General features: G+C 40.5%; 1 protein-coding gene across 1 annotated transcript; it reads left to right on the top strand.

Moving 5' to 3' along the window:
* Positions 1 to 4,906: 4,906 nt before the first annotated feature.
* LOC107775215 (protein RICE SALT SENSITIVE 3-like) lies at positions 4,907 to 10,164 on the top strand. The gene is made up of 7 exons (XM_016594925.2): positions 4,907 to 5,304; positions 5,685 to 5,735; positions 6,388 to 6,510; positions 7,574 to 7,679; positions 7,938 to 7,979; positions 8,339 to 8,395; positions 9,306 to 10,164. The coding sequence occupies exons 1-7, from the start codon at positions 5,177 to 5,179 to the stop codon at positions 9,816 to 9,818; spliced, it is 1,020 nt and encodes a 339-aa protein (XP_016450411.1). The 5' UTR covers positions 4,907 to 5,176; the 3' UTR covers positions 9,819 to 10,164.
* The last annotated feature ends 13,988 nt before the right edge of the window (positions 10,165 to 24,152 follow it).

Genomic DNA, 24,152 nt, shown 5'->3' with positions numbered 1-24,152 from the left:
ATTATTTATAGGAAACATATTGAGTGGTTTTAGTGGAAGCACAATCACATTTCCTTTTTGTTATTTGGCCTTTTGAGTTACACATCCTTGCACAAAACATAGTCATGTGCTCAACCCCTATCCCAACTTTTCCCCTTGCCCCTAAAACCAAAGTTTGGCATCTTTGAACTTCTCGTACAATTTATAGTACCAAAATTCTGTCACTCTTTTTGGGTTACTACTAATCGTGGTATAGATACAATAATAATAGCAAAGTACCCAGTGTAATGTCATAAGTAGGGCTTGAGGTGGATAATGTTTACGTAGATTTTATTTTTACCTTGTAAAAATAAAGAGCTATTTTCGATAGACCCTCGATTCAGCAAAAACATAATCACAACAATTTTAAGAAAGAAATACGATAGTAGAGAAGCAATAAAAATGTAGTATAAATATATACTTATAATTTTTAAATGAAAATGTATTGTATTCGAGTAACTCCATCTTGTTACGATCGAAATAATTAGGTGTCATGCAGAAGCAAGAAACACAAACTTGAATGACGATAAATAAGACAATAAAAGAGACATATACCAAAAGAGACACAAACATTTAACGTGGTTCGGTCAACTGACCTACATCCACGGCGAAGATGAGCAATCCACTATATAAAAAGAGAGTACAAAATATCGAGAGAACAACCTCACGAAGAGGCAAACACAAGTGACATACTAACACTTGTCCCGTAAAGTTCTCTCCCTAAACAAGACTCCCAAGCCCTCTATGGCTACATTGTGGATGCTACTGAATGAAAAGGACGGATCTTCAATTTATAGAACTTCAAACCTTTTTCTACAAGAAAAAGGGCTAGCCAAATATGAGACATTTGTAATTTCCTTCTACAAGAAGGAAAACCCAATTAAGGTAAACATGTTGCCCTTTCCTTCAACAAATAAGAAAATCAAATATGATAAGAAAATTATGGCAAACACTTAACAATTCTCCCCTTTGGCCGGAATTTTCTGACAAAATAAACTTGATCCACCTTCTTCACATAGCCTTCAACAGGTCGCATCTCCAAATCTCCACCACGAAGTTTGTCTCAACGTGCGTAGCACACCGGTCAAATTTCTCAGACAAAAATCATGATTACCGTCAAATAGGTTGCGGCTAGAACTAAACCCGCCAAGATGAACCTGTCTTAAAACTCGCTTTGATATCACTTGTTAGGATCGAAAAAATCAAGTGTCATGCGGAAGCAAGAAAAGCAAACTTGAACGACGATAAATCAGACAATAAAAGAGAAATATACCAAAAGAGATACAAATATTTAACGGGGTTCAGTCAACTGACCTACATCCACGGCGGAGATGAGCAATCCACTATATAAAAAGAGAGTACAAAATATCGAAAGAACAACCTCACTAAGAGGCAAACACAAGTGACACACTAACACTTGTCCCGTAAAGTTCTCCCCCTAAACAAGACTCCCAAGCCCTCTATGGCTACATGATGGATGCTACTGAATGAAAAGGACGGATCTTCAATTTATAAAAGTTCAAACCTTTTTCTACAAGAAAAAGGACTAGCCAAATATGAGACATTTGTAATTTCCTTCTACAAGAAGGAAAATCCAATTAAGGTAAACATGTTGCCCTTTCCTTCAACAAATAAGAAAATCAAATATGGTAAGAAAATTATGGCAAACACCTAACAATTCTCCCCCTTGGCCTGAATTTTCTGACAAAATAAACTTGATCCACTGTCATCACATAGCCTTCAACAGGTCGCATCTCCAAATCTCCACCATGAAGTTTGTCTCAACGTGCATAGCACACCGGTCAAATTTCTCAAACAAAAATCATGATTACCGTCAAATAAGTTGCGGCTAGAAGTGAACCCGCGAAGATGAACCTGTCTTAAACCTCGCTCTGATACCACTTGTTAGGACCGAAATAATCAGGTGTCATGCGGAAGCAAGAAAAGCAAACTTGAACGACGATAAATCAGACAATAAAAAGAAATATACAAAAAGAGACACAAATATTTAACGGGGTTCGGTCAACTGATCTATATCCACGGCGGAGATGAGCAATCCACTATATAAAAAGAGAGTACAAAATATCGAGAGAACAACCTCATGAAGAGGCAAACATAAGTGATATACTAACACTTGTCCCGTAAAGTTCTTCTCCTAAACAAGACTCTTAAGCCCTCTATGGCTACATTGTGGATGCTACTGAATGAGAAGGACAGATCTTCAATTTATAGAACTTCAAACCTTTTTCTATAAGAAAAAGGACTGGCCAAATATGAGACTTTATAATTTCCTTCTACAAGAAGGAAAACCCAATTAAAGTAAACATGTTGCCCTTTCCTTCAACAAATAAGAAAATCAAATATGATAAGAGAATTATGGCAAACACCTAACACATATATATTATTTTAAGCAATAAATATCTTTTTTGAATTTGGACGAAAATGAATCTTATCTTTCTCCTTTTAAAACTACTTGATTTTAGAATCACTCCCTAACTTTAATGACTTGTTGAGAATCTCATGGTCACTTAAAAAAAATTGTGAAACTCTCACCGTAATATACTAATTTAAAAAAAAATGATAGACGACAAATTTTTGATGGGAGTTGACCAGATTAAGAGGAGGTGGCAGACCTACTTTCATAAACTTCTAAGTGAAGAAGGGGATCGGGATATTATACTTGGGGAATTGAGGAATGCCGACAATCACCATGAATTAAGTAATTATAGGGACATTGAGATCGATGAAGTCATTGAGGCAATGCGTAAGATGAGAAGGGGCAGAGCTACCGGGCCAGACGAAATTCCGGTTGAACTATGGAGGTGTGTGGGTAGAGCAGACTTGGAATGGCTTATTGCATTGTTTAGTATTATATTCAAGACTAATAGTATGCTTGAAGAGTGGAGGTGGAGTACAATGGTCCCGTTGTATAAGAACAAAGGTGATGTCCAGAGCTGTAACAACTATAGAGGCATCAAATTACTAAGTCATACCATGAAAGTTTGGGAGAGAGTGGTAGAAATGAGAGTGCGAAGGACGGTGTCTATTTCAGACAACCAGTTCGGGTTCATGCCGGGGCGATCTACCACAGAAGCTATCCACCTTATTAGGAGGATGGTGGAACAGTACAGGGATAGGAAGAAGGATCTACACATGGTGTTTATTGATCTGGAGAAAACGTACGATAGGGTTCCTAGGGAGGTCTTATGGAGCTGCTTCGAGGATAAAGGGGTCCCGGTTGACTATATTAGGGTGATTAAAGACATGTATGCTGGAGCTAAGACTCGGGTTAGGACAGTAGGAGGCGACTCTGAACACTTTCCAGTTGTTACGGGGTTGCACCAAGAGTCTGCGCTCAGCCCATTCCTATTTGCCCTGGTGATGGATGCACTGACTCATCATATTAGAGGGGAGGTGCCATGGTGCATGCTATTTGCTGATGATATTATTCTAATTGACGAGACACGAGGCGGAGTCAACGAGAGGCTAGAGATTTAGAGACATGCTCTTGAGTCTAAAGGTTTCAAGTTGAGCATGACGAAAACGGAATACCTCGAGTGCAAATTTGGAGTTGAGCCGTCGGAAGAGGGAGTTGAAGCGAGGCTTGACTCTCAAGTCATTCCCAAGAGGGGTAGTTTCAAGTACCTTGGATCAGTTATTCAAGGGATCGGGGAGATTGACGAGGATGTCACACACCGTATAGGGGTGGGGTGGATGAAGTGGAGGTTAGCGTCGGGAGTCTTGTATGACAAGAAAGTGCCACCGTTACTAAAAGGTAAGTTTTATAGAGCAGTGGTTAGGCCTGCCATGTTATATGGAACTGAATGTTGGCCGGTAAAGAACTCACACATCCAGAAGATGAAAGTAGCAGAGATGAGGATGTTGAGGTGGATGTGCGGGCATACAAGGATGGATAAGATTAGGAATGAAGATATTCGAGAGAAGGTGGGCGTGGCCCCCATGGAGGACAAGATGCGGGAAGTAAGACTCAGATGGTTCGGGCACATTCAGAGGAGGAGCACTGATGCACCGGTGAGGAGGTGTGAGCGACTGGCTGTAGTGGGCACGCGGAGAGGTAGAGGGCGACCTAAGAAGTATTGGGGAGAGGTGATCAGACAGGACATGGCGCGACTTAGGATTACTGAGGACATGGCCCTTGACAGGGAATTATGGAGGTCGAGCATTAAGGTTGTAGGTTAGGGGAAACTTGTGAATATTTCTACAGCACAATAGAGTGAGACTAGCCAGTTAGGAGTTAGACTAAGAATGTAATTGGTCGTCTATTGATGCAGGGCTTTACCTGCTAGTTTTACTATACCAGTCATCTATTTCGTATTTCGTATTCTGTATTTCATATCTCTTATATTGCTGTTATTTTATTATGCATTTTTATGGTACTAATATATCGGCTCCTGTTGCTTTTTTTTTTTGAGCCGAGGGTCTCCTGGAAACAGCCTCTCTACCCTTCGGGGTAGGGGTAAGGTCTGCGTACATATTACCCTCCCCGACCCCATTTGTGAGATTATACTGGGTCATTGTTGTTGTTGTTGTACTCCCTCCCTCTCAATTTATTGTAAATTGTTTAGAAGTATGAGAGCCAAACTGATTAATATGATGTAGGAATTGTCATATAGAATTTTTAAAATTTTTAAAATAAATTTATATATTTAAAAATTATATAAAATATGGTATAAGTCACAATAGTTAATAATTTAAAATATATATGCTAAAATATGATTAAATAAAAATTAATTTATTTGACTCTCTAAACAATAAGTTCATATAGTATCAAACGAATGGAGTATTAAGTTTACATAAATTAAAATGGCTACAATAGTAATTTTGTATATTGCATATATTTGACTTATAAGTATGTTATAAGTGTCCCCACAGTCTCTCGTTTTTCCTGTTAATGTACGAAAAGAGAGCAACCCCCAAACCATCCTTTCCCACACGCACGCTAACACACACACACACAGTGATTTCTCCTCGTTCTTTGTCAAAGGTAAAAGCTAGTGACAGCTGACTGAGAGTGTGGAACAAAGGACAGCCTTGTGTTTATAAACATTCTCAACAAGGTAAAAAGCAGCTGGTTCTTGAATCTTGGCCCTTAATATTTTACGAGTGGAGAGAAAGAACTAGAAAAAGAGAGAAAGAGATGGTGGGCTCAGGAGAAAGTAGGAGAAAAGAAGCAGTAGGGATGATGGCACTACATGAAGCACTTAGAAATGTCTGCATTAACTCAGACTGGACTTACTCTGTCTTCTGGACCATTCGTCCTCGCCCGTATGTCTTGTCTTTCTCCACTAATCCACTACTTATTAGCAGGCGAAGTCAGATTTTTAAGTTTATGGTTCGGGATTCTAATAGTGTTTTGATGTTACTGATTCTAAATTAATAAATTTTTTAAGATAAATACAGGGTTCAAACCAAAGCTATTAGGTTTGGCCGAACTCGCTCCAGACACTCTAGCTTTCGCCTCTGCTTATTAGTATCTATGTTGCTCAGACTCCCCGAAAATATTATCGGATGTGTGTCGGTTTCTCCAAACGTAATACATTTTTGGAGGATCCGATACGGGTGTAGTAGCATTTTGGAGAGCTGCGCAATATAGTTTATTACTACTGTTTCTTCTTGGTTTATTGTCTACTTACTTTTTTATGTAGGAGAGTTCGAGGTGGTAATGGTTGCAAAGTTGGAGATGACAATGGTAGCTTGTGAGTATATATACATATTCAGCAATTCACTATATATCTTGCTTGACCCCATAAAGAGGAAAAAAGATGAAGATAAAACAAAGTGGACTTCGAAACTTATTTTTTTCATTAGATATTTTAGTCATGTTAATGCGTTTATTTTAGGTGTTATGCTTTTTAGGAGTCTTTAACCTTATTAGAGATTTTTATGCCATTAGAAAATATCAAATATAGAGAATTTTTTTTATTTTTATTTTGTATAATGTTGGTTTGAGATGAATTTGTACGGAAAACAAGGTCAACGGGATTCATATAGCTAAGTACAACTTATTTGGAACTGCGGTGTAACTGTTATTGTAATATTAGCTGAAGACTAGAATAAGGAAACAAGTATATCGGCCTTTACTAAAATTGCATTTCCTGCTATAAAGCTGGCTCGTTCATTATTTGTATGTATCAGACCATAACAGATAGTGAACTTAATCTCTATCGAATTTGAATATGAGAATAGCGGGATATAGTCATGATTCAATAGATCAGGTCATTCACTTTGCTGTTTCTTGAGTTTATTGAAAATGATGTGCTTATGACTAATGGTTTGTGTGGTTTTTTCATATTTTTTTAGTCTGTCTTATCTCTTTGAATGGTTTGTGATTTGTTATGCTTTGTGCAGGATGTTGATGTGGGAAGATGGTTTCTGCAGAGGATCAGATTGCTTGGACCAAATGGAAGGAGAGGATCTTGTGAGAAAAGCCTTCAGCAAAATGTCCATTCAGTTATACAATTATGGAGAAGGGTGGGTACTTGGTAGGTAGTAGTATTATTGAATTTGAACTCTCGACTCTCTCACTTCCATGTCTAAAATGGATGCATTCCAAAGGTATCAGATATCATTGGAGAGATATGATGGGATCAATGAGATTCCTTCACTCCTGAGCTGAGGACTGAGGTCTTGGATTCGATCCCTAAGAAAGGAGAAACCCTGGTTGGGGGCGCTTCACTCTTATATGTGCTTTGTGAAGTGTGAAATCAGTTCGAACCCCGAGAAGAGAGAAATCCCTCGTTGGCAGCGCTTTCCTCTTAAATGTGCTTTATGCAGTGCAAAACTGAATTAGTCAGGCTCCTAACGTCTCGAGATTAATCCTTGACAAAGGAGAAACCCCTCATTGGGAATGCTTCCCTCTTTAATGTGTTTTTATGCGGTGTGAAAATAATTAGTCAAGGCTCCCGAAGTCTCGGGTTCGATCCCTGAAAACGGAGAAATCCCTGGTCGGGAATGCTTCCCTCTTAAATGTGCTTTATTCAGTGTGAAACTGAATTAGTCAAGCTCCTAGACGTCTTAAGTTCGATCTCTGAGAAGGAAGAAACTCTTGATTGGGAGCACTTCCCTCTTAAATTTGCTTTATGCAGTGTGAAACTCAATTAGTCAGGCTCCCGACATCTTGGGTTCTATCTTTGGAAAAGGAGAAATTCCTGGTTGGGAGCGCTTCCCTCTGAAATATGTTTTAAGCAGTGCGAAACTAAATTAGTTAGGCTCCTACATTTCGGGTTCGATCTCTGAGAAGGGAAAAATGTCTGGTTGGGAATGCTTCCTTCTTAAATGTGCTTTATACAATGTGAAACTGAATTAGTCCGGCTCCTGACTTCTCGGGTTTGATTCCCTAGAAGTGACAAACGCCTGGTTGGGAATGCTTCCCTCTTGAATGTGCTTTATGCCATGTAAAACTGAAGTAGTCTAGCTAGTGAGTTTCAGATACCAGATAGTTATAAAAAAGAATCCAGTAATAATTGAACTAGTAAAGCAGGACAAGAATTTTGGCACTGTTTGTTTATTCTGATTGGTCCATTTTACTGTGCAGGTTGATGGGGAAAGTTGCATCTGATAAATGTCATAAATGGGTTTTCAAGGAGCCTACAGAAAACGAACCAAATGTATCCAACTACTGGCAAAGTTCATTTGATGCGGTATATATATTTATATATAAGAACTAGAAAACATAAATTTTATGCTATTAAATTTTGGTTATAATAGTATAGGGAATTTGTTCATTAAGCTCTCGCCATGTGCGGGGTATGGGGAACGGCCGAAAGTCTATTGTACGGAATCTTACCCTGTATTTGTGCAAGAGACTGTTTCCACATGACAACAACTTTACCAGTTACTCTAAGGTTCCCTTCACCATTTGCCAATTATTGACCTAATAAATATTTGCTATTTTGCAGCTTCCCTCTGAGTGGACTGATCAGTTCGAGTCAGGTATTCAGGTCAGAATCAAACAGTTTTTTTTCATCTTTTTCCTGTATTGCCTTGTTTGTCTTTATATTTGAATTATCACTACATACTTAGCTTCTGTCTCATTTGGATTGAGACGGACTGAAACGAAGCGACATAGACACTAAGAATTCATATAGCTGATCCTGACTTTCTTAAGATTGAGGCGTAAATTTTATGTTGTACAGACTCTCCAAAATGTTGTCGTGTTCATGTCGGATTTTTAAAAAGTGCACTATTTTTGAAAGATCCAACACACACTCGATATTATTTTTGAAAAGTCCGAGCAACATGTGGTGTAATTAATGTTATTTGTATACTTACACCTGCCTCATTTGCTACTGCTGCTCAGACTATTGCTGTAATTCAAGCTGGGCATGGCCTTCTTCAACTCGGTTCTTGCAAGATTGTAAGTCTCCGTTTTCTGACTGCTTTAAAATTTTCGCTTTCTTGTATCTCAAAATTGAAGGGCAGCCTTGACGTAAAGTTGCTGCCATGTGACCAGTGACGTACGTAGGAATTTTTGTAAGCGATGTCATTATTAGACTTGAAAAAAAAAACAAAAAAAATAAATATATAATATCATATTTTAAAAAACATCAATAAAAGAAATACAACTAACGGAAGTAGCTACAGGGCTCTTTGTGATAAGTAGTGTCACTTTATTTAATTTTATCCGTTTTTTGGTTCTTCATTTGAATTACATACAATTAATTAGTAAAGATTTTTGACGAAGCGGTGTCACGTGACACATCTTGAGCTAAGGTAAATCCGCCCCTGCATGTGACCAGGAGGTTACGGGTTCAAGCCGTGGAAACAACCTCTTGCAGAAATGCAGAGTAAGGCTGTGTATTATAGATCCTTGTGGTCCGGCCCTTCCCCGGACCCCGACATAGTGGGAGCTTAGTACATTGGGCTGAACTTTTTTTTTTGTATCTCAAAATTCATACTTTTATATAAAGGGAGCAAACAAAGGGAATTTTGGCATAACAGGTAAAGTTGTTGCCATGTGACCTCCTGGGTTCGAGCCGTCAAAACAGTCTCTAGTAGAAATATAAGGTAAGGCTGCGTATAATAGACCCTTGAGGTCCGTCCCTTCCCTAGATCTGCGCATAACGAGAGCTTAAAGGGAGCAAACATGAATAGTGAGGATTCATTTGACCGATCTAACTTGCTTGGGACGGAGACCTACTTGTTATTGTATCTTCGCTTCTTCTGAAATTATTTGATATTTAAAATCTTGGAAAGTAAATAAAATTGCACATAAAGGTAAATCACAATCTGTTTATTTCTTTACTCACATATTTCATCCTTTCCAGATAGCAGAAGATCTCCATTTCGTGTTGAGAATGAGGCACACATTTGAGTCATTAGGCTACCAATCCGGCTATTATTTGTCGCAGCTCTTTTCTTCAACGCGAACCACTTCACCTTCATCCACATTTCCTCTGAAGCAACAGATCAATATGCCAATACGTCCTCCTCCCGTTTTCAACTGGGGATCAAGGCCAATTCCTTCAGCAACTTCGCTTCACGCCTATCCTAACTTCCAAAATTCCGCCATGATTGGAGGAATTTCACATTCGTCTGAAGCTCAGACGATGGAAAATCATCACGAGAACGATGATATCAAATGGCCTAATGGATTGACTATTTTTAGCGCGCTCACTGGTCAAAGTGATGATTCCAGGCTTCTTTTTAACCCTGATAGCTTAAGCAGCAAATCGGAGCATAATCAGCACGCGATGAATCATGATGAGAAGACCTCGAACCCCACTTCAGATTCTTCGAATCAGAACGAGTTCTTGAGCCTAGAGAGCCATTTCGGATAGTGTTTACAACAACAATAACTCAGAGGCGTGATGAAGAAGTTGTAGGGTAAGTTTTAGTTCTGTTTTCCTGAGTCGAGAGTCTATTGGAAACAACTTCTCTATCCTCACAAGGTAGAGGTAAGATGTGAGGATAGAGGTAAGGTCTGCGTACATACTACCATCCTCAGACCCCACAATGTGAGATAATACTGGGTATGTTGATGTTGTTGTTTCTGATTGTAGGTCCGTGCTTTGTTTTTAGTACTCTTGATTAATAGTTTGGTGTTTTCCATCCCTTTAACATTTTGCATAATTGTTTGTAGTGTTTTTAATTCATCTTAGAAAAAGAAGAAGAAATTGTTTCTAATCTCATTGCATCATGAGTTTGGTGTGAAGATATGTAAGTATCAGGGGCGGATGCATCGTATAATCTGCGGGTTCAACTGAATTCATAATTTTTGATGCGGAGTAAAAATTTATTAAAATTACAAAAATAGTATATACGAACCCATAAATTTAAAAATTACAATGGGTTCAATGTTAAAAGCCCTTAAAATTGAACCCATAAGATTTAAATCCTGAATCCACCTCTGATAAATATGATACTAAGTTTTTAAATTCCAACAGCTTCTTTAACATGGTACCTATTTGTTATTTTTTTAAAAAAATTCCAAGCATGCCATAATATTTATATGGTTATAAAAACTTATTATTAAAAGTAAAATGAGAATTTTAAGTTAAATAATAATTAAATTTAAAAAGTTGTCTTTTTTTAAACCAATTAAAATGAAATGATACTACATAAACTGGAACTGAAGGAATAATAAAAGTTTTCGATGAAGCAATATTGATCTAGTTGTGCTTGTAGCTGTCAGCTGATCGAGGACATGACCCTTGATAGGAAGGTATGAAGGTCGAGGATTAGTGTAGTAGAGTAAGTAGTCTAGAGTGTTCATAACAGTAGTATTGACACGCAACCTCGCTTTCTGTTGGTAATAGATTTTTATGACTAACCGTTGTTTTCTTTCATTGTTGATCACCTTACTATCTTGTTGTTTTATTCTGCTTTTATATGGTTTTTTGGTATTGTCTCTTCTTGTCTATATTTTCATTAATGTGTTGCTTATACTTTCCTGAGCCGAGGGTCTATTAGAAACAATCTATCTATCTTCACAAGGTAGGGAAAAGGTCTGCGTACACACTAACCTCTCCAAACCTCACAATATGATATAATATTGGGTATGTTATTGTTGTTGTTATTATGCTTGCACCCTGAGCCTACCAGGAATTGGATCAAAGCAATGTGTGAATCAATTTTAGGCAGTGGCAAGGGAAATGAATCGAAACAAATTCTATATATATTAAATCCCCTTAACTTCTTTGTATATTTATTTTTTTAAATTTTGACAATTTTAATAAAACTCCGCCACTGACTCAAAGTACAAACAAAACCATAATCGGAAGTTTAGAATATCTCTACCATAATGAGAATATGTACAAAATATATACTATATTTTTATTGATGATTATATGTTAATTCCTTCTATTCCTTAGGAGTTACTTGCTGATGATGGAGTGAATAATGAAGTTGTTTTTCTTACGACTCATGAATTGTTTTATTTGACCCTTTAGTTCTAGTACTAATATCAATAGAAATTATCTTCTTCTTTTTTCAGAAATTAATAATTAAATATATATGAAATAGTTGTTGAAATGAAGAAAAAAAACAACCCCTAATTTATCGGGTATTAGCTATTGAGATTGAATAATTTTCAATTATCATCATATATTTTTCCAGTTGCACGAAATATTTTTAATTAGATGATGATGTAGACAAGAAAATTGCATCAAGAAAATAAAATCAAGACCGAAAAATATCGCAACAATCGTAGTATATGATTTCAAATAATTTGAGTGTAAAATCTCTATGAATCCTCTGATTTTCTTTTCAATAGTAAATAAATTCAAGGGCCTTTGAGCTTGATCTTGAATCTATATTTTTGTCACGAACGATGATCTTGAATTCAACTAGCACGAACTTTGATTTGAACCCGTACTTCTTGAATCTTGATTTGTTCTTCGTTCTTGAGCTTGAACTTGATTTGTTATTCATTCTTGAGCTTGAACTTGATTGCTTGAAGCTTGAAACTTGTGGAGGAATTTGCAGTGTTTGATCCACGAGCTCTCTTTTGCTTCTTGTTATAACTTCTGGTGTCTTTTCTGGGTTATGAAAACATCTATTTATAGTTATGGAAGGGAGGAATTATGATAAGAACAAACTCTTTTCGACCAATCGGATTGAAGCGAGACATGGCTGCATTTGATTGGCCAAAACATGTCACTCGCATATGTGGCACGATTTCATTGGCCTTTTAATTTGACTTGGCATGCCTTGTCATTGTTGACACGTGGCATGATCCTATTGGCTCTTCCGTTTGACTTGGAGTGCCACATCATTTGACACGTGGCATCAAACTGGGCCTCCAGGAAGATGTCATCTTGGGTTTAATAAAGTGGACTTATCACTTGTATCCCAATCCAATGGGCTAGCCCAATGGATTAAGACTTATTTATTTAACCCATATATATTGGACTATATATATAAGGGATTTTTTCATTCCTATACACTATTTGAAACTTTATTACCCTTAATGTTTATGTTTAGTTAATTACCCTACTTAAACATGTTTTATTTATAAAATATATACAATCCACCTTAAAAGACTCCCAATTCATTATTTGTGCCTTCAATCAAGGAATTTAGTTATACCTTTTTCCTTTTTTCTCTCCTCTCTCCCCTCTTCTCTCCAGATTCTGTCTTTGTCCTTCATTTTCTCGAATTCCTACAATACAACATCGAAAAAATTCCCATAGTTGTAAATCTTAATCAGCAAAGTGCACAGTGGAGAATCAAGGATTATTGAGTATGATTGAACATTACCTCTTTGTAAAGTAGTGAGCTGCTAGTGGGAACACCCAAGAAAAGCCATGCCAAACCGTTGAACTATACGATAGTGTCACGACCCCAGTTCGCCCTCCGTGAACTGTCGTGAAGACACCTAGTCTCTACGACTAGATAAGCCCAACAAGTGCGAAAATAAAATTGAAACTTGCGGAAATATAATTAAAGGAAAACCAAGAATAACGAAAAGGGAAACAATATATAGGAAGCCACTCGGCATATACAACACAACAACTCAAACTTCTACAACACTATCCCAAAACCCAAAAATTCACGGGAACACAAGCTGAAAGAAATATAGTAAAGTGCTCTAACTCCAGAATGTCTACATCAACAGTGAGATAGAAAGACTAATACTACATGATAGAATAAAGATAAAGACTCCTTGGTCTGCGAATGCGGCAGATGTACCTCGAAGTCTCCGAAAGATCTCCTGCCTCAAGGGTGATACGCCTGGGTAGAGGTATCTGGATTTGCACAGGAAAAACATGCGCAGAAAGGGCATGAGTACACCACAGCGATACTCAGTAAGTGTCAAGCCTAACCTCAGTCGGGTAGTGACGAGGAAGGTCAGGGCCCTACTGAGATAAATAATAATAATAAAGATGACAGGATAAGATAAATAGTATAATTGAAAATCTACAGTAAGAGTCTATACATGATCATAAGAATACAATAACGGAAACGGAAATAAAGGTAAAACACAAGCAAATACCACTCACAACAAGAATAAAAAACCGAGGATCTCTTGGTATCCCAAGGATCTCTTAGTATCCTCAATATATACACTAGGGATCTCTTGGTATCCCGAGGATCTCTTGGTATCCTCAACATATATTCCAGGGATCTCTTGGTATCCCAAGGATCTCTCGATATCCTCAACACACGTGCCAGGGATCTCTTGGTATCCCGCACCTCAGTTCAGATCGTAAATACGTGCAGGGAATCTCCCGGGATGCCATCCCATAGTCCCAAATTAAAACACACAGCAACAGTTCAAGAATATTAAAATAAGTGCTAAATCGTAACAAGTAAACAGTTGTTTCTAGTCTAACATGCTTCATGTAATGCAATTAAGGCAGTTTAAGCAAATATGCAATTAAGTCGACTAAGCATGCTTTTCTAACTAACACAGATTAAGTTTACAAGTAGAATAAAAGCAGGTAAGAAAGGAATTCAGTTTAAACAATTAAAGTAAAACCGGATTTTTCAACAATTAGCTCAAGTACACACTCGTCACCTCACATACAAGACATTTCAATTATCAAATATCATATCCTAAGGGGAAGGTCCCCTACACAAGGTTAGACAAGCCACATACCTCAAACCAACTCAAAACTCAACCCGATACCACGCTCTTGCCACGAGTACTCGACTCCAAATGGCCCAAATCTATTCAATTCAATTGCATAATGTAAAAACACTTCAAGTAACTGATTCTACAATTAAACTCTAAGCTAATACGCGAAATTATGTGAAATGACCAAAATGCCCCTCAGGCCCACGTCTCGTAATCGGGTAAAATTTGTATTTTTAGAAACCTCGTACTCTCACTAGTCTATACATAACAAGAATACTGAAATCGGAGTCCAAATGACCCTTCAATTCCTCAATTAAAGGTTTCTTAAACTCAAGCCCTAATTACCCATTTTTCCCAAATTTCTCACCATTAATTAGGTCTTTAATCACATAAAAACGAGTTAGTTAGGTTACCTCTAAGTGATTCCCCTTTGTTTTCCTCAAAAATCCCTCTCAAAAGCTTCAAACCCAGATGAAAATGGTGGAAGAATAGCCAATTTTCGCAAAGGCAACTATTTATATGTTCTGCCCAGCGATTTCCGCATTTGCGATGCGGTCCCGCTTCTGCGGACACGACATCGCATCTGCAACTTTCATTAAAACGTCTAGAGATCGCATCTACAATAACTCTTTCGCAGATGCGTAACCACTTCTGCGGTATACATTCCGCATATGCGGAACTGAAGAAGAAGCCAAAAATCCGCTTCTGCGGCCTCATCCCCGGTTCTACGGCTCCGCACCTGCGGAACCCAAACCGCAGGTGCGGTTATGACAGGTACCAGTTGCATCAACAATCTCTCAACTTCAAAAATCCTTCCGTCAACCATCCAAAATCATCCCGAGGCCCCCGGGACCTAAACCAAAAGCACCAACATCACCTAATACCTTATTCAAACTTGTACCAATCCTTAAAACACCTAAAAAAACATCGGAACCTCAAATTAATCAAAGATTTAAGCCTAAGAACTCCAAATTTCCTCAAAATACGCTTTCGATCAAAAACCTAACCAAACCACGTCCGAATGACCTGCAATTTTGCACACACATCCCAAATGACATGACAGAACTACTGCAACTTCTGTAATTCCATTTTGACTCTCGGATCAAAATCTCACTATCGGACCGGAAACTTCAAAAATCAACTTTCGGCATTTCAAGCCTAAATTAGCTACGGACCTCCAAAACACAATCCGAACACTCTCCTAACCTCGAAATCACCCAACGGAGCTAACAGAAACATCAAATTTCCATTCCGAGGCCATCTTCACACTGCTTCAACTATGGACAACTTTCCAACACTTAGGCTCTCATTTAGGGACTAAGTGTCCCAAAACTCTCCGAAACCCAAAACCGAACATCCCGGCAAACCAAAATAGCAGAAATAAACCCGGGGAAGTAGTTAATAGGGGATCGAGGCGTTAATTCTAAAAACGACCGGCCGGGTCGTTACATCCTCCCACACTTAAACATTTGTTCATCCTCGAACGAGCATAGAGACATACCTGAAGTAGTTAAAAGATGAGGGTATCGGCTGCGCATATCCTACGCCGTCTCCCAGGTCGCCTCCTCGACTGGTTGACCCCGCCATTGAACCTTCACCGATGCAATGTTCTTTGACCTCAGCTTTCTGACATGCCTATCCAATATCGTCACTGGCTCCTCAACATAGGATAGATCCTTGTCCAACTGGACTGAACTGAAATCCAACACGTGCGACAAATCAGCGTGATACCTCCGGAGCATCGAAACATGAAATACTGGATGAACTCCTGCCAAGCTGGGAGGTAAGGCAAGCTCATAAGCGACCTCCCCAACACGCCTCAATATATCAAAAGGGCCAATAAACCTCAGACTCAACTTCCCTTTCTTCCCAAATCTTATGACGCCCTTCATAGGCGAGACCCGAAGCAGAACCCGCTCACCAACCATATAGGAAACATCACGAACCTTCTGGTCTGCATAACTCTTCTGTCTGGACTGGGCGGTACAGAGTCTATTCTGAATCACCTTAACCTTCTCCATAGCATCCTGAACCAAGTCTGTGCCCAATAGTCTAGCCTCACCCGACTCAAACCAACCAATCGGAGACCTGTACCTCCTACCATATAAAGCCTCATACGATGCCATTTGAATGCTGGACTGATAACTGTTGTTGTAATCAAACTCCGCCAATGGCAAAAACTGATCCCAAGACCCTCCAAACTCAATCACGCACGCACGGAGCATATTCTCAAGAGTCTGAATAGTGCGCTCGGACTGTCCGTCCGTCTGAGGGTGAAATGTTTTGCTCAACTCCACCCGAGTACCCAACTCTTGTTGAACGGCCCTCCAGAACCGTGATGTGAACTGATTACATCTGTCTGAAATGATGGAAACTAGAATACCATGCAGACGAACAATCTCCCGAATATAAATCTCCACTAACCGCTCCGAGGAATAAGTAGTACACATAGGAATGAAGTGCGTGGACTTGGTCAGCCGATCCACAATCACCCAAATGGAATCAAACTTCTTCGCAGTTTGAGGGAGTCCAACTACAAAGTCCATGGTGATCCTCTCCCATTTCCACTCTGGAATCTCTATCTGCTGAAGCAACCCACCCGGTCTCTGGTGCTCATACTTCACCTACTGACAGTTGAGGCACCGAGCTACAAATCCTACTATGTCTTTCTTCATCCGCCTCCACCAATAGTGCTGCCTCAAATCCTGATACATCTTCGTGACACCCGGATGAATAGAATACCGCAAACTATGAGCCTCCTCCAATATCAACTCCCGAATACTATCAACATTGGGTACACAGACCCGACCCTGCATCCTCAATACCCCATCCTCACCAATAGTCACATCTCTGGCATTGCCGTGCTGAAACTTGTCCTTGAGGACAAGCATATGAGGGTCATCATACTGTCGCTCTCGGATACGATCAGATAGGGAAGACCGAGAAACCACGTAGGCTAGAACTCGACTAGGCTCCGAAAGATCCAATCTCACAAACTGGCTGGCTAAGGCCTGAACATCCATCGCCATAGGCCTCTCTGATGCTGGTAGATATGCCAAACTCCTCAAACTCTCCGCCCGGCAACTCAAAGCATCGGCCACCACATTGGCCTTGCCCGAGTGATACAAAATAATGATATCATAGTCCTTCAGCAACTCAAGCCACCTCCTCTGGCGCAAATTTAGATCCTTTGCTTGAACAAGTGCTGCAAGCTCCGATGATCTGTATAAATCTCACAAGGCACACCATACAAATAATGACACCAGATCTTCAAGGCGTGAACAATAGTAGCTAACTCAAGATCATGGACAGGATAATTCTTCTCATGTACCTTCAACTGTCTGGATACGTAGGTAATCACCCTACCGTCCTACATAAAAACCGCTCCAAGGCCAATCCTCGAGGCATCACAATAGACAGTATAAGAGCCCGAACCTGTAGGCAATATCAAAACTGGGGCTGTAGTTAAAGCTATCTTGAGCTTCTGAAAGCTCGTCTCACACTCTTCCGTCCACTAGAACGGAGCACCCTTTTGGGTCAGTCTGGTCATAGATGCGACAATAGAAGAAAACCCCTCAATAAATTGACGGTAATAACCCGCCAAGCCAAGGAAACTACGAATCTCTATAGTTGAGGAGGGTCTGGGCCAACTCTGCACTACCTCTACCTTTTTAGGATCCACCCGTTTACCCTCACTCGACACCACATGACCCAAGAAAGCCATGGAATCCAACCAAAACTCACATTTCGAGAACTTTACATACAATTTCTTTTCCCTCAAGGTCTAAAGCACTGTCCTCAGGTGCCGCTCATGATCTTCCCGACTCCGGGAGTATACAAGAATATCATCAATAAAGACAATGACGAACGAGTCCAAATATGGCCGAAACACACTGTGCATCAAATGCATAAAAGGCTGCTGGGGCATTGGTCAGCCCAAATGACATGACAAGGAACTCGTAATGACCATACCGAGTCCTGAAAGCAGTCTTTGGGATATCTGGCTCCTCAATCTTCAACTGATGGTAACCCGAGCGCAAGCCAATCTTAGAAAACACCTGTGCGCCCTGAAGCTGGTCAAACAGATCGTCAATACGAGGCAAAGGATAACAGTTCCTCACTGTAACTTTGTTCAACTAGCGATAATCGATACACATACGTATAGAACCATACTTTTTCTTCACAAACAAGACAGGAGCACCCCAAGGTGATACACTGGGATGAATAAAACCCTTATAAAGCAATTCTTGTAATTGATCCTTCAACTACTTCAACTCAGGAGGAGCCATACGATACAGAGGAATTGAAATGGGCTGAGTGCCCGATAATAGATCAATTCCAAAATCAATATCTCTATCCGGCGGTATACCCGGAAGATCAGCTGGGAACACATTGGGAAAGTCCCGTACTATAGGGACTGAACAGAAGGAGTATCAATACTAACATCTCTCACATAAGCTAGATATGCATCACACCCCTTCTCAACCATACGTTGAGCCTTAAGGAAAGAAATAACTCTACTGGGAGTGTGATCTAAAGTACCCCTCCACTCAACACGTGGTACAACTAGCATAGCTAGCGTCACAGTTTTGGTGTGACAATCAAGACTAGCATAATGGGGTGACAACCAGTCCATGCCCAAGATAATATCAAAGTCAACCATGCTGAGTAACAATAAGTCGGCTCTGGTCTCAAAACCATGGAGAGTAACCAAACATGACCGATAAACGCGGTTTACAACAAGTGAATCTCCCACAGGAGTAGAAACATAAATAAGGGAACTCGAAGAATCCTGAGGTACACCCAAATATGGAGCAAAATAAGAAGACACATAAGAGTAAGTGGATCCTGGATCGAATAGAACTGATGCATCTCTATGACAAACCATGACAATACCTGTGATAATAGAATCAGAGGCAACAACCTCGGTACGAGCAGGAAGGGCATAGTATCTGTCCTGGCCTCCCCTTCTAGGGCAACCTCTACCTCCCCGACCTCCACCTCTAGTTGGCTGAGCAGGTGGGGTAGAAACTGGTGCTGGAACCATAGCTTGAGAACTCTGCATGGCATGCTGTGGCTGAGAAGTCTGTGGAGGTGCACTCCTCCCAAGTCTAGGGCAATCCCTCACCACATGGGGGGTGTCACCACACTCAAACAAGCTCTGGGAGGACGTGGTGGTTGTGACTGGCTCGGGCCAAGTCTGCTGGACTGACCTCTGAAAGCACCCCGCGCAGGAGGCGCATTGGAAACCGGAGGTGCATAATAAGGCTCCTAAGGTCCAGGAGGAGCTAGGATACCACGGGTTGCTGGAAGAGCTGAATGAACAGGGTGACTCATATAACCCCTACCATGATGACTTGCTACTGGGGCACGGGCACCAGAGAAATGGCCCGACTCTCGAGACCTCTTGGCCTCCCTCTCCTCTTTCTCCCTAGCATGCATACCCTCAATCCTCCTAGCAATGCTCACCGCCTGCTGATAAGAAATATCCATGTCCAACTCACGGGCCATGCTAGACCTGATGCTGGGAATAAGCCCCTCAATAAACTGGCGAACCCTCTCGCGAACAGTAACAACCAAGGCTGGTGCATGCCTAGCCAAATTGATGTAACAAACAGCATACTCTGAAACAGTCATAGCACCCTGGCACAAATGCTCAAACTCTGTGCGCCATACGTCCCTGAGGCTCTAAAGAACATACTCTCTCAAGAACAGATCTGAAAACTGAGCCCAAGTCAGTGAAGCAGCCGCATCTGGACTGTCTAACTCATAGGTGCGCCACCAATCATAGACGGCTCCTCGAAGCTGGAAAGTAGTGAAAGAAATCCCGCTCAATCTTGAGATACCCATAGTATAGAGAATGCGGTAATACTCATCAACAAATCCTGGAGCATCCTCCTAGACCACTGAACTCAGGAGGCTTATACCTCTTGAACCTCTCAAGTCTCAGTTGCTCCAGCTCGGAAGCCGTTTCCATGCCCTCAGGCTGAACTGGCACTGCAGGCGGTATAGGAATAATCTCAGGGACCTGCTCAACATGCACTCGCTGCTCAGGAGTGCGGGCGGCGGGAGTCTGTGCTCCTCCCCCGGCCTGGGATGTGACTGCAGCAAGGGGAAGCAACCCTGCCTGAGCCAAAGTGGTGTACATGCTCATGAACTGTGCTAAAGTCTCCTGAAGGGCTGGAGTAGTAGTAGCAGTAGGCGTGTCAGGTGCCTGGACTCTGGCTGGATCTACTGGTGGTACCTCGGCGGCAGCTCGTGCAGGTGCTCCCGCTGCACCACGTGCGAGTCCTCGGCCTCTACCCAGGCCCCAGCCTCCGACAGCTATAGTAGGGGGTGCGGGTGCTTGATTATCTCGAGTAGCACGGGTCCTCACCATCTGTGAGAGAATAGAAGACAGAAGTTTAGAATTGTGATATCAAAAAAAATATCGCACGACAAGGAAATCAAATGAAGTGGAAATTTTCCTAACAGTTACATAGCATCTCGTAGATAAGTACAAACGTCTCTGTACCGATCAACGAGACTCTAAGAAATCGGCATATACATCACAACAGCTCAAACTTCTACAACACTATCCCAAAACCCGAAAACTCACGGGTACACAAGCTAAAAGAAATATAGTAAAGTGCTCTATCTCCAGAATGTCTACATCAACAGTGAGATAGAAAGACTAATACTACAGGATAGAATAAAAACAGAGACTCTTTGGTCTGCGGACGCGTTAGATGTACCTCGAAGTCTCCGAAAGATCTCCTGCCTCAAGGGTGATACACCTGGGTAGAGGTACCTGGATCTGCACATGAAAAACATGCGCAGAAAGGGCATGAGTACACCACAGCGGTACTCAGTAAGTGCCAAGCCTAACCTCGGTCGGGTAGTGACGAGGAAGGTCAGGGCCCTACTAAGGTAAATAATAATAAAAAAGATGACAGAATAAGATAAACAGTATAATTGAAAATCTACAGTAAGAGTCTATACAGGATCATAAGAATACAATAACGGAAACAGAAATAAAGGTAAAACACAAGCAAATACCGCTCACAACAACAATGAAAAACCGGGGATCTCTTGGTATCCCGAGGATCTCTTGGTATCCTCAATATATACACTAGGGATCTCTTGGTATCCCGATGATCTCTTGGTATCCTCAACATATATGCCAGGGATCTCTTGGTATCCTCACTACACGTGCCAAGGATCTCTTGGTATCCTGCACCTCAGTCCAGATCGTAAATACGTGCAGGGGATATACCGGGATGCCGTCCCGTAGTCCCAAATTAAAACACATAGCAGCAGTTCAAGATTATTAAAATAAGTGCTAAGATCGTAACAAGTAAACAGTTATTTCTAGCCTAACATGCTTCACGTAATGCAATTAGCAGTTTAAGCAAATAGGCAATTAAGTCTACTAAGCATGCTTTTCTAAACTAACACAGACTAAGTTTGCAAGTAGAATAAAAGTAGGTAAGAAATGAACTCAGTTTAAACACTTAAAGTAAAACCGAATTTTTCAACAATTAGCTCAAGGACGTATTCATCACCTCACGTACAAGGCATTTCAATTATCAAATAGCATATCCTAAGGGGAAGGTGCCCACACAAGTTTAGACAAGCCACTTACCTTGAACCGGCTCAAAACTCAACCCGATACCACGCTCTTGCCCCGAGTACTCGACTCCAAATGGACCAAATCTATTCAATTCAATTGCATAATATAAATAACACTTCAAGTAACTGATTCTACAATTAAACTCTAAGCTAATACGCGAAATTATTTGAAATGATCAAAATGCCCCTCAGGTCAACATCTCGGAATCGGGTGAAATTTATATTTTCAGAAACCTCGTACTCTCACGAGTCTATACATAGCAAGAACACTAAAATCGGAGTCCAAATGACCCTTCAATTCCTCAATTAAAGGTCTCTTAAACTCGAGCCCTAATTACCCATTTTTCCCAAATTTCTCACCATTAATTAGGTCTTTAATCACATAAAAATGAGTTATGAAGTCAAGGACGTTACCTCCAAGTGATTCCCCTTTGTTTTCCTAAAAAATCCCTCTCAAAAGCTTTAGACCAGGATGAAAATGGTGGAAGAATAGCCAATTTTCGCAAAGGCAACTTATTTATATGTTCTGCCCAGTAATTTCCGCATTTGCGACACAGGGACCGCAGACACGGACATGACGTCGCATCTGCGACTTTCATTAAAAGGGCCAGAGACTGCATTTGCGATCACTCTTTCGCAGATTCGTAACCACTTCTGCGGAACTAAAGGAGAAGCCAAAAATATGCTTATGCGGCCTCTACCCCGCTTCTCCGGCTCCGCACCTGTGGAACCCAAACTGCAGGTGCGGTTATGACAGGTACCAGCTGCATCGGCAATCTCTCAACTTCAAAAATCCTTCCGTCAACCATCCGAAATCATTGCGAAGCCCCCGGGACCTCAACCAAAAGCACCAACATCACCTAATACCTTATTCAAACTTGTATCAATCCTTAAAACACCTAAAACAACATCGGAACCTTGAATTATTCAAGGATTTAAGCCTAAGAACTCCAAATTTCCTCAAAATACGCTTTCGATCAAAAACCTAAACAAACCACGTCCAAATGACCTGAAATTTTGCACACACATCCCAAATGACATGAGGGAACTACTACAACTTCCGAAATTCTATTCCGACCCTCAGATCAAAATCTTACTATCGGACTGGAAACTTAAAAAATCAACTTTCGGCATTTCAATCCTAAATTAGCTACGGACCTCCAAAACACAATCCGAACTTGATCTTAACCCTGAAATCACCCAACGGAGCTAACAGAACCATCGGATTTCCATTCCGAACCCGTCTTCATACTGCTCCGACTACGGACAACTTTCCAACACTTAAGCTCTCATTTATAGACTAAGTGTCCCAAAACTCTCCGAAACCCAAAATTGAACGTCCAGGCGAACCAAAATAGGAGAAATAAACCCAGTGGAAACAGTTAATAGGGGATCGGGGCGTTAATTCTAAAAATGACCGGCCGGGTCGTTACAGATAGCAAATTCAAATCATTCAATCGAGTAGTCAGAAGAGAGAATGCCACTAAAATCAAGTCGTATACGACAATGATATTCTATCATTAGCTATTTCTGTTGTTCAAAGCCTTGCAATAAACTGATGTTGGATATTTTAAGTGTTTAAAGTTAGTCATTTTTGGCTCAAATAGCACTTAATAATTCACTATTTCGAATATTCTACAACTCAAACTTTTGTGCTTAACTTGACTTCATTAGATAGAACACTTTGATGGTTCATAATATCTCGAGTAAATAATTTCCCAACTAAATCTTCTAACTTCACCCATAGTGTACATTTACACCAATCGCAGTTGGATCAAAAAGTATAATTGAGCAGATTTGAAGTTGTCACGACCCGGATTTCCCACCCCCGGGAGTCGTGATGGCGCCTACTAATGAGAGCTAGGCAAGCCAATCGTTTAACTACTTACTTCATTATCCATTTATTTCTTTTTAACAAAAATAAGGCGATAACGTATAAACAGCGGAACTTTAAATTTAAGCAGAAGACATCAATAAAATATCTAAAATCTATGTCTATTATAATTACTCAAGCCTTAATCACCCAAAACCTGGTGTCACAGTGTCACAGACAGTCTAAGATTTACTACATACAATGTCTGAAGAAAATATCAATACAATGTTTCTGAAGCAAAAAGATGAAACAGGAAATAGGGATAGAGGAGACGCCAGGGCCTGCGGACACCTGCAGGTCTACCTTGGACCTCTGCGTGGACTGAAGGTAGCCTACAACTATGGTCTAAGAGCTGCTCCGGGATCTGCACATAGTGCAGTGTGTAGTATCAGCACAACCGACCCCATGTGCTGGTAAGTGCCTAGCCTAACCTCGGTGAAGTAGTGATGAGGCTAGGACCAAACTACCAAATAAACCTGTGCAGTTCAATATATACAGCGGAAAAGAAGTACAAAGATAAACAGTCAAGTATGGGAGAGGGTGCATGCTGCGGGGGAGATATCAATTCCGAATAGAAAGACATCAAGTAAACGAAGGAAACAATATAAC

Source organism: Nicotiana tabacum, chromosome 1 (assembly GCF_000715075.1).
Source record: "Nicotiana tabacum cultivar K326 chromosome 1, ASM71507v2, whole genome shotgun sequence".
Classification (NCBI taxonomy): domain Eukaryota; kingdom Viridiplantae; phylum Streptophyta; class Magnoliopsida; order Solanales; family Solanaceae; genus Nicotiana; species Nicotiana tabacum.
Note: the sequence above shows the minus strand (reverse complement) of the source record. Positions and strands in the feature narration are given on the sequence as shown.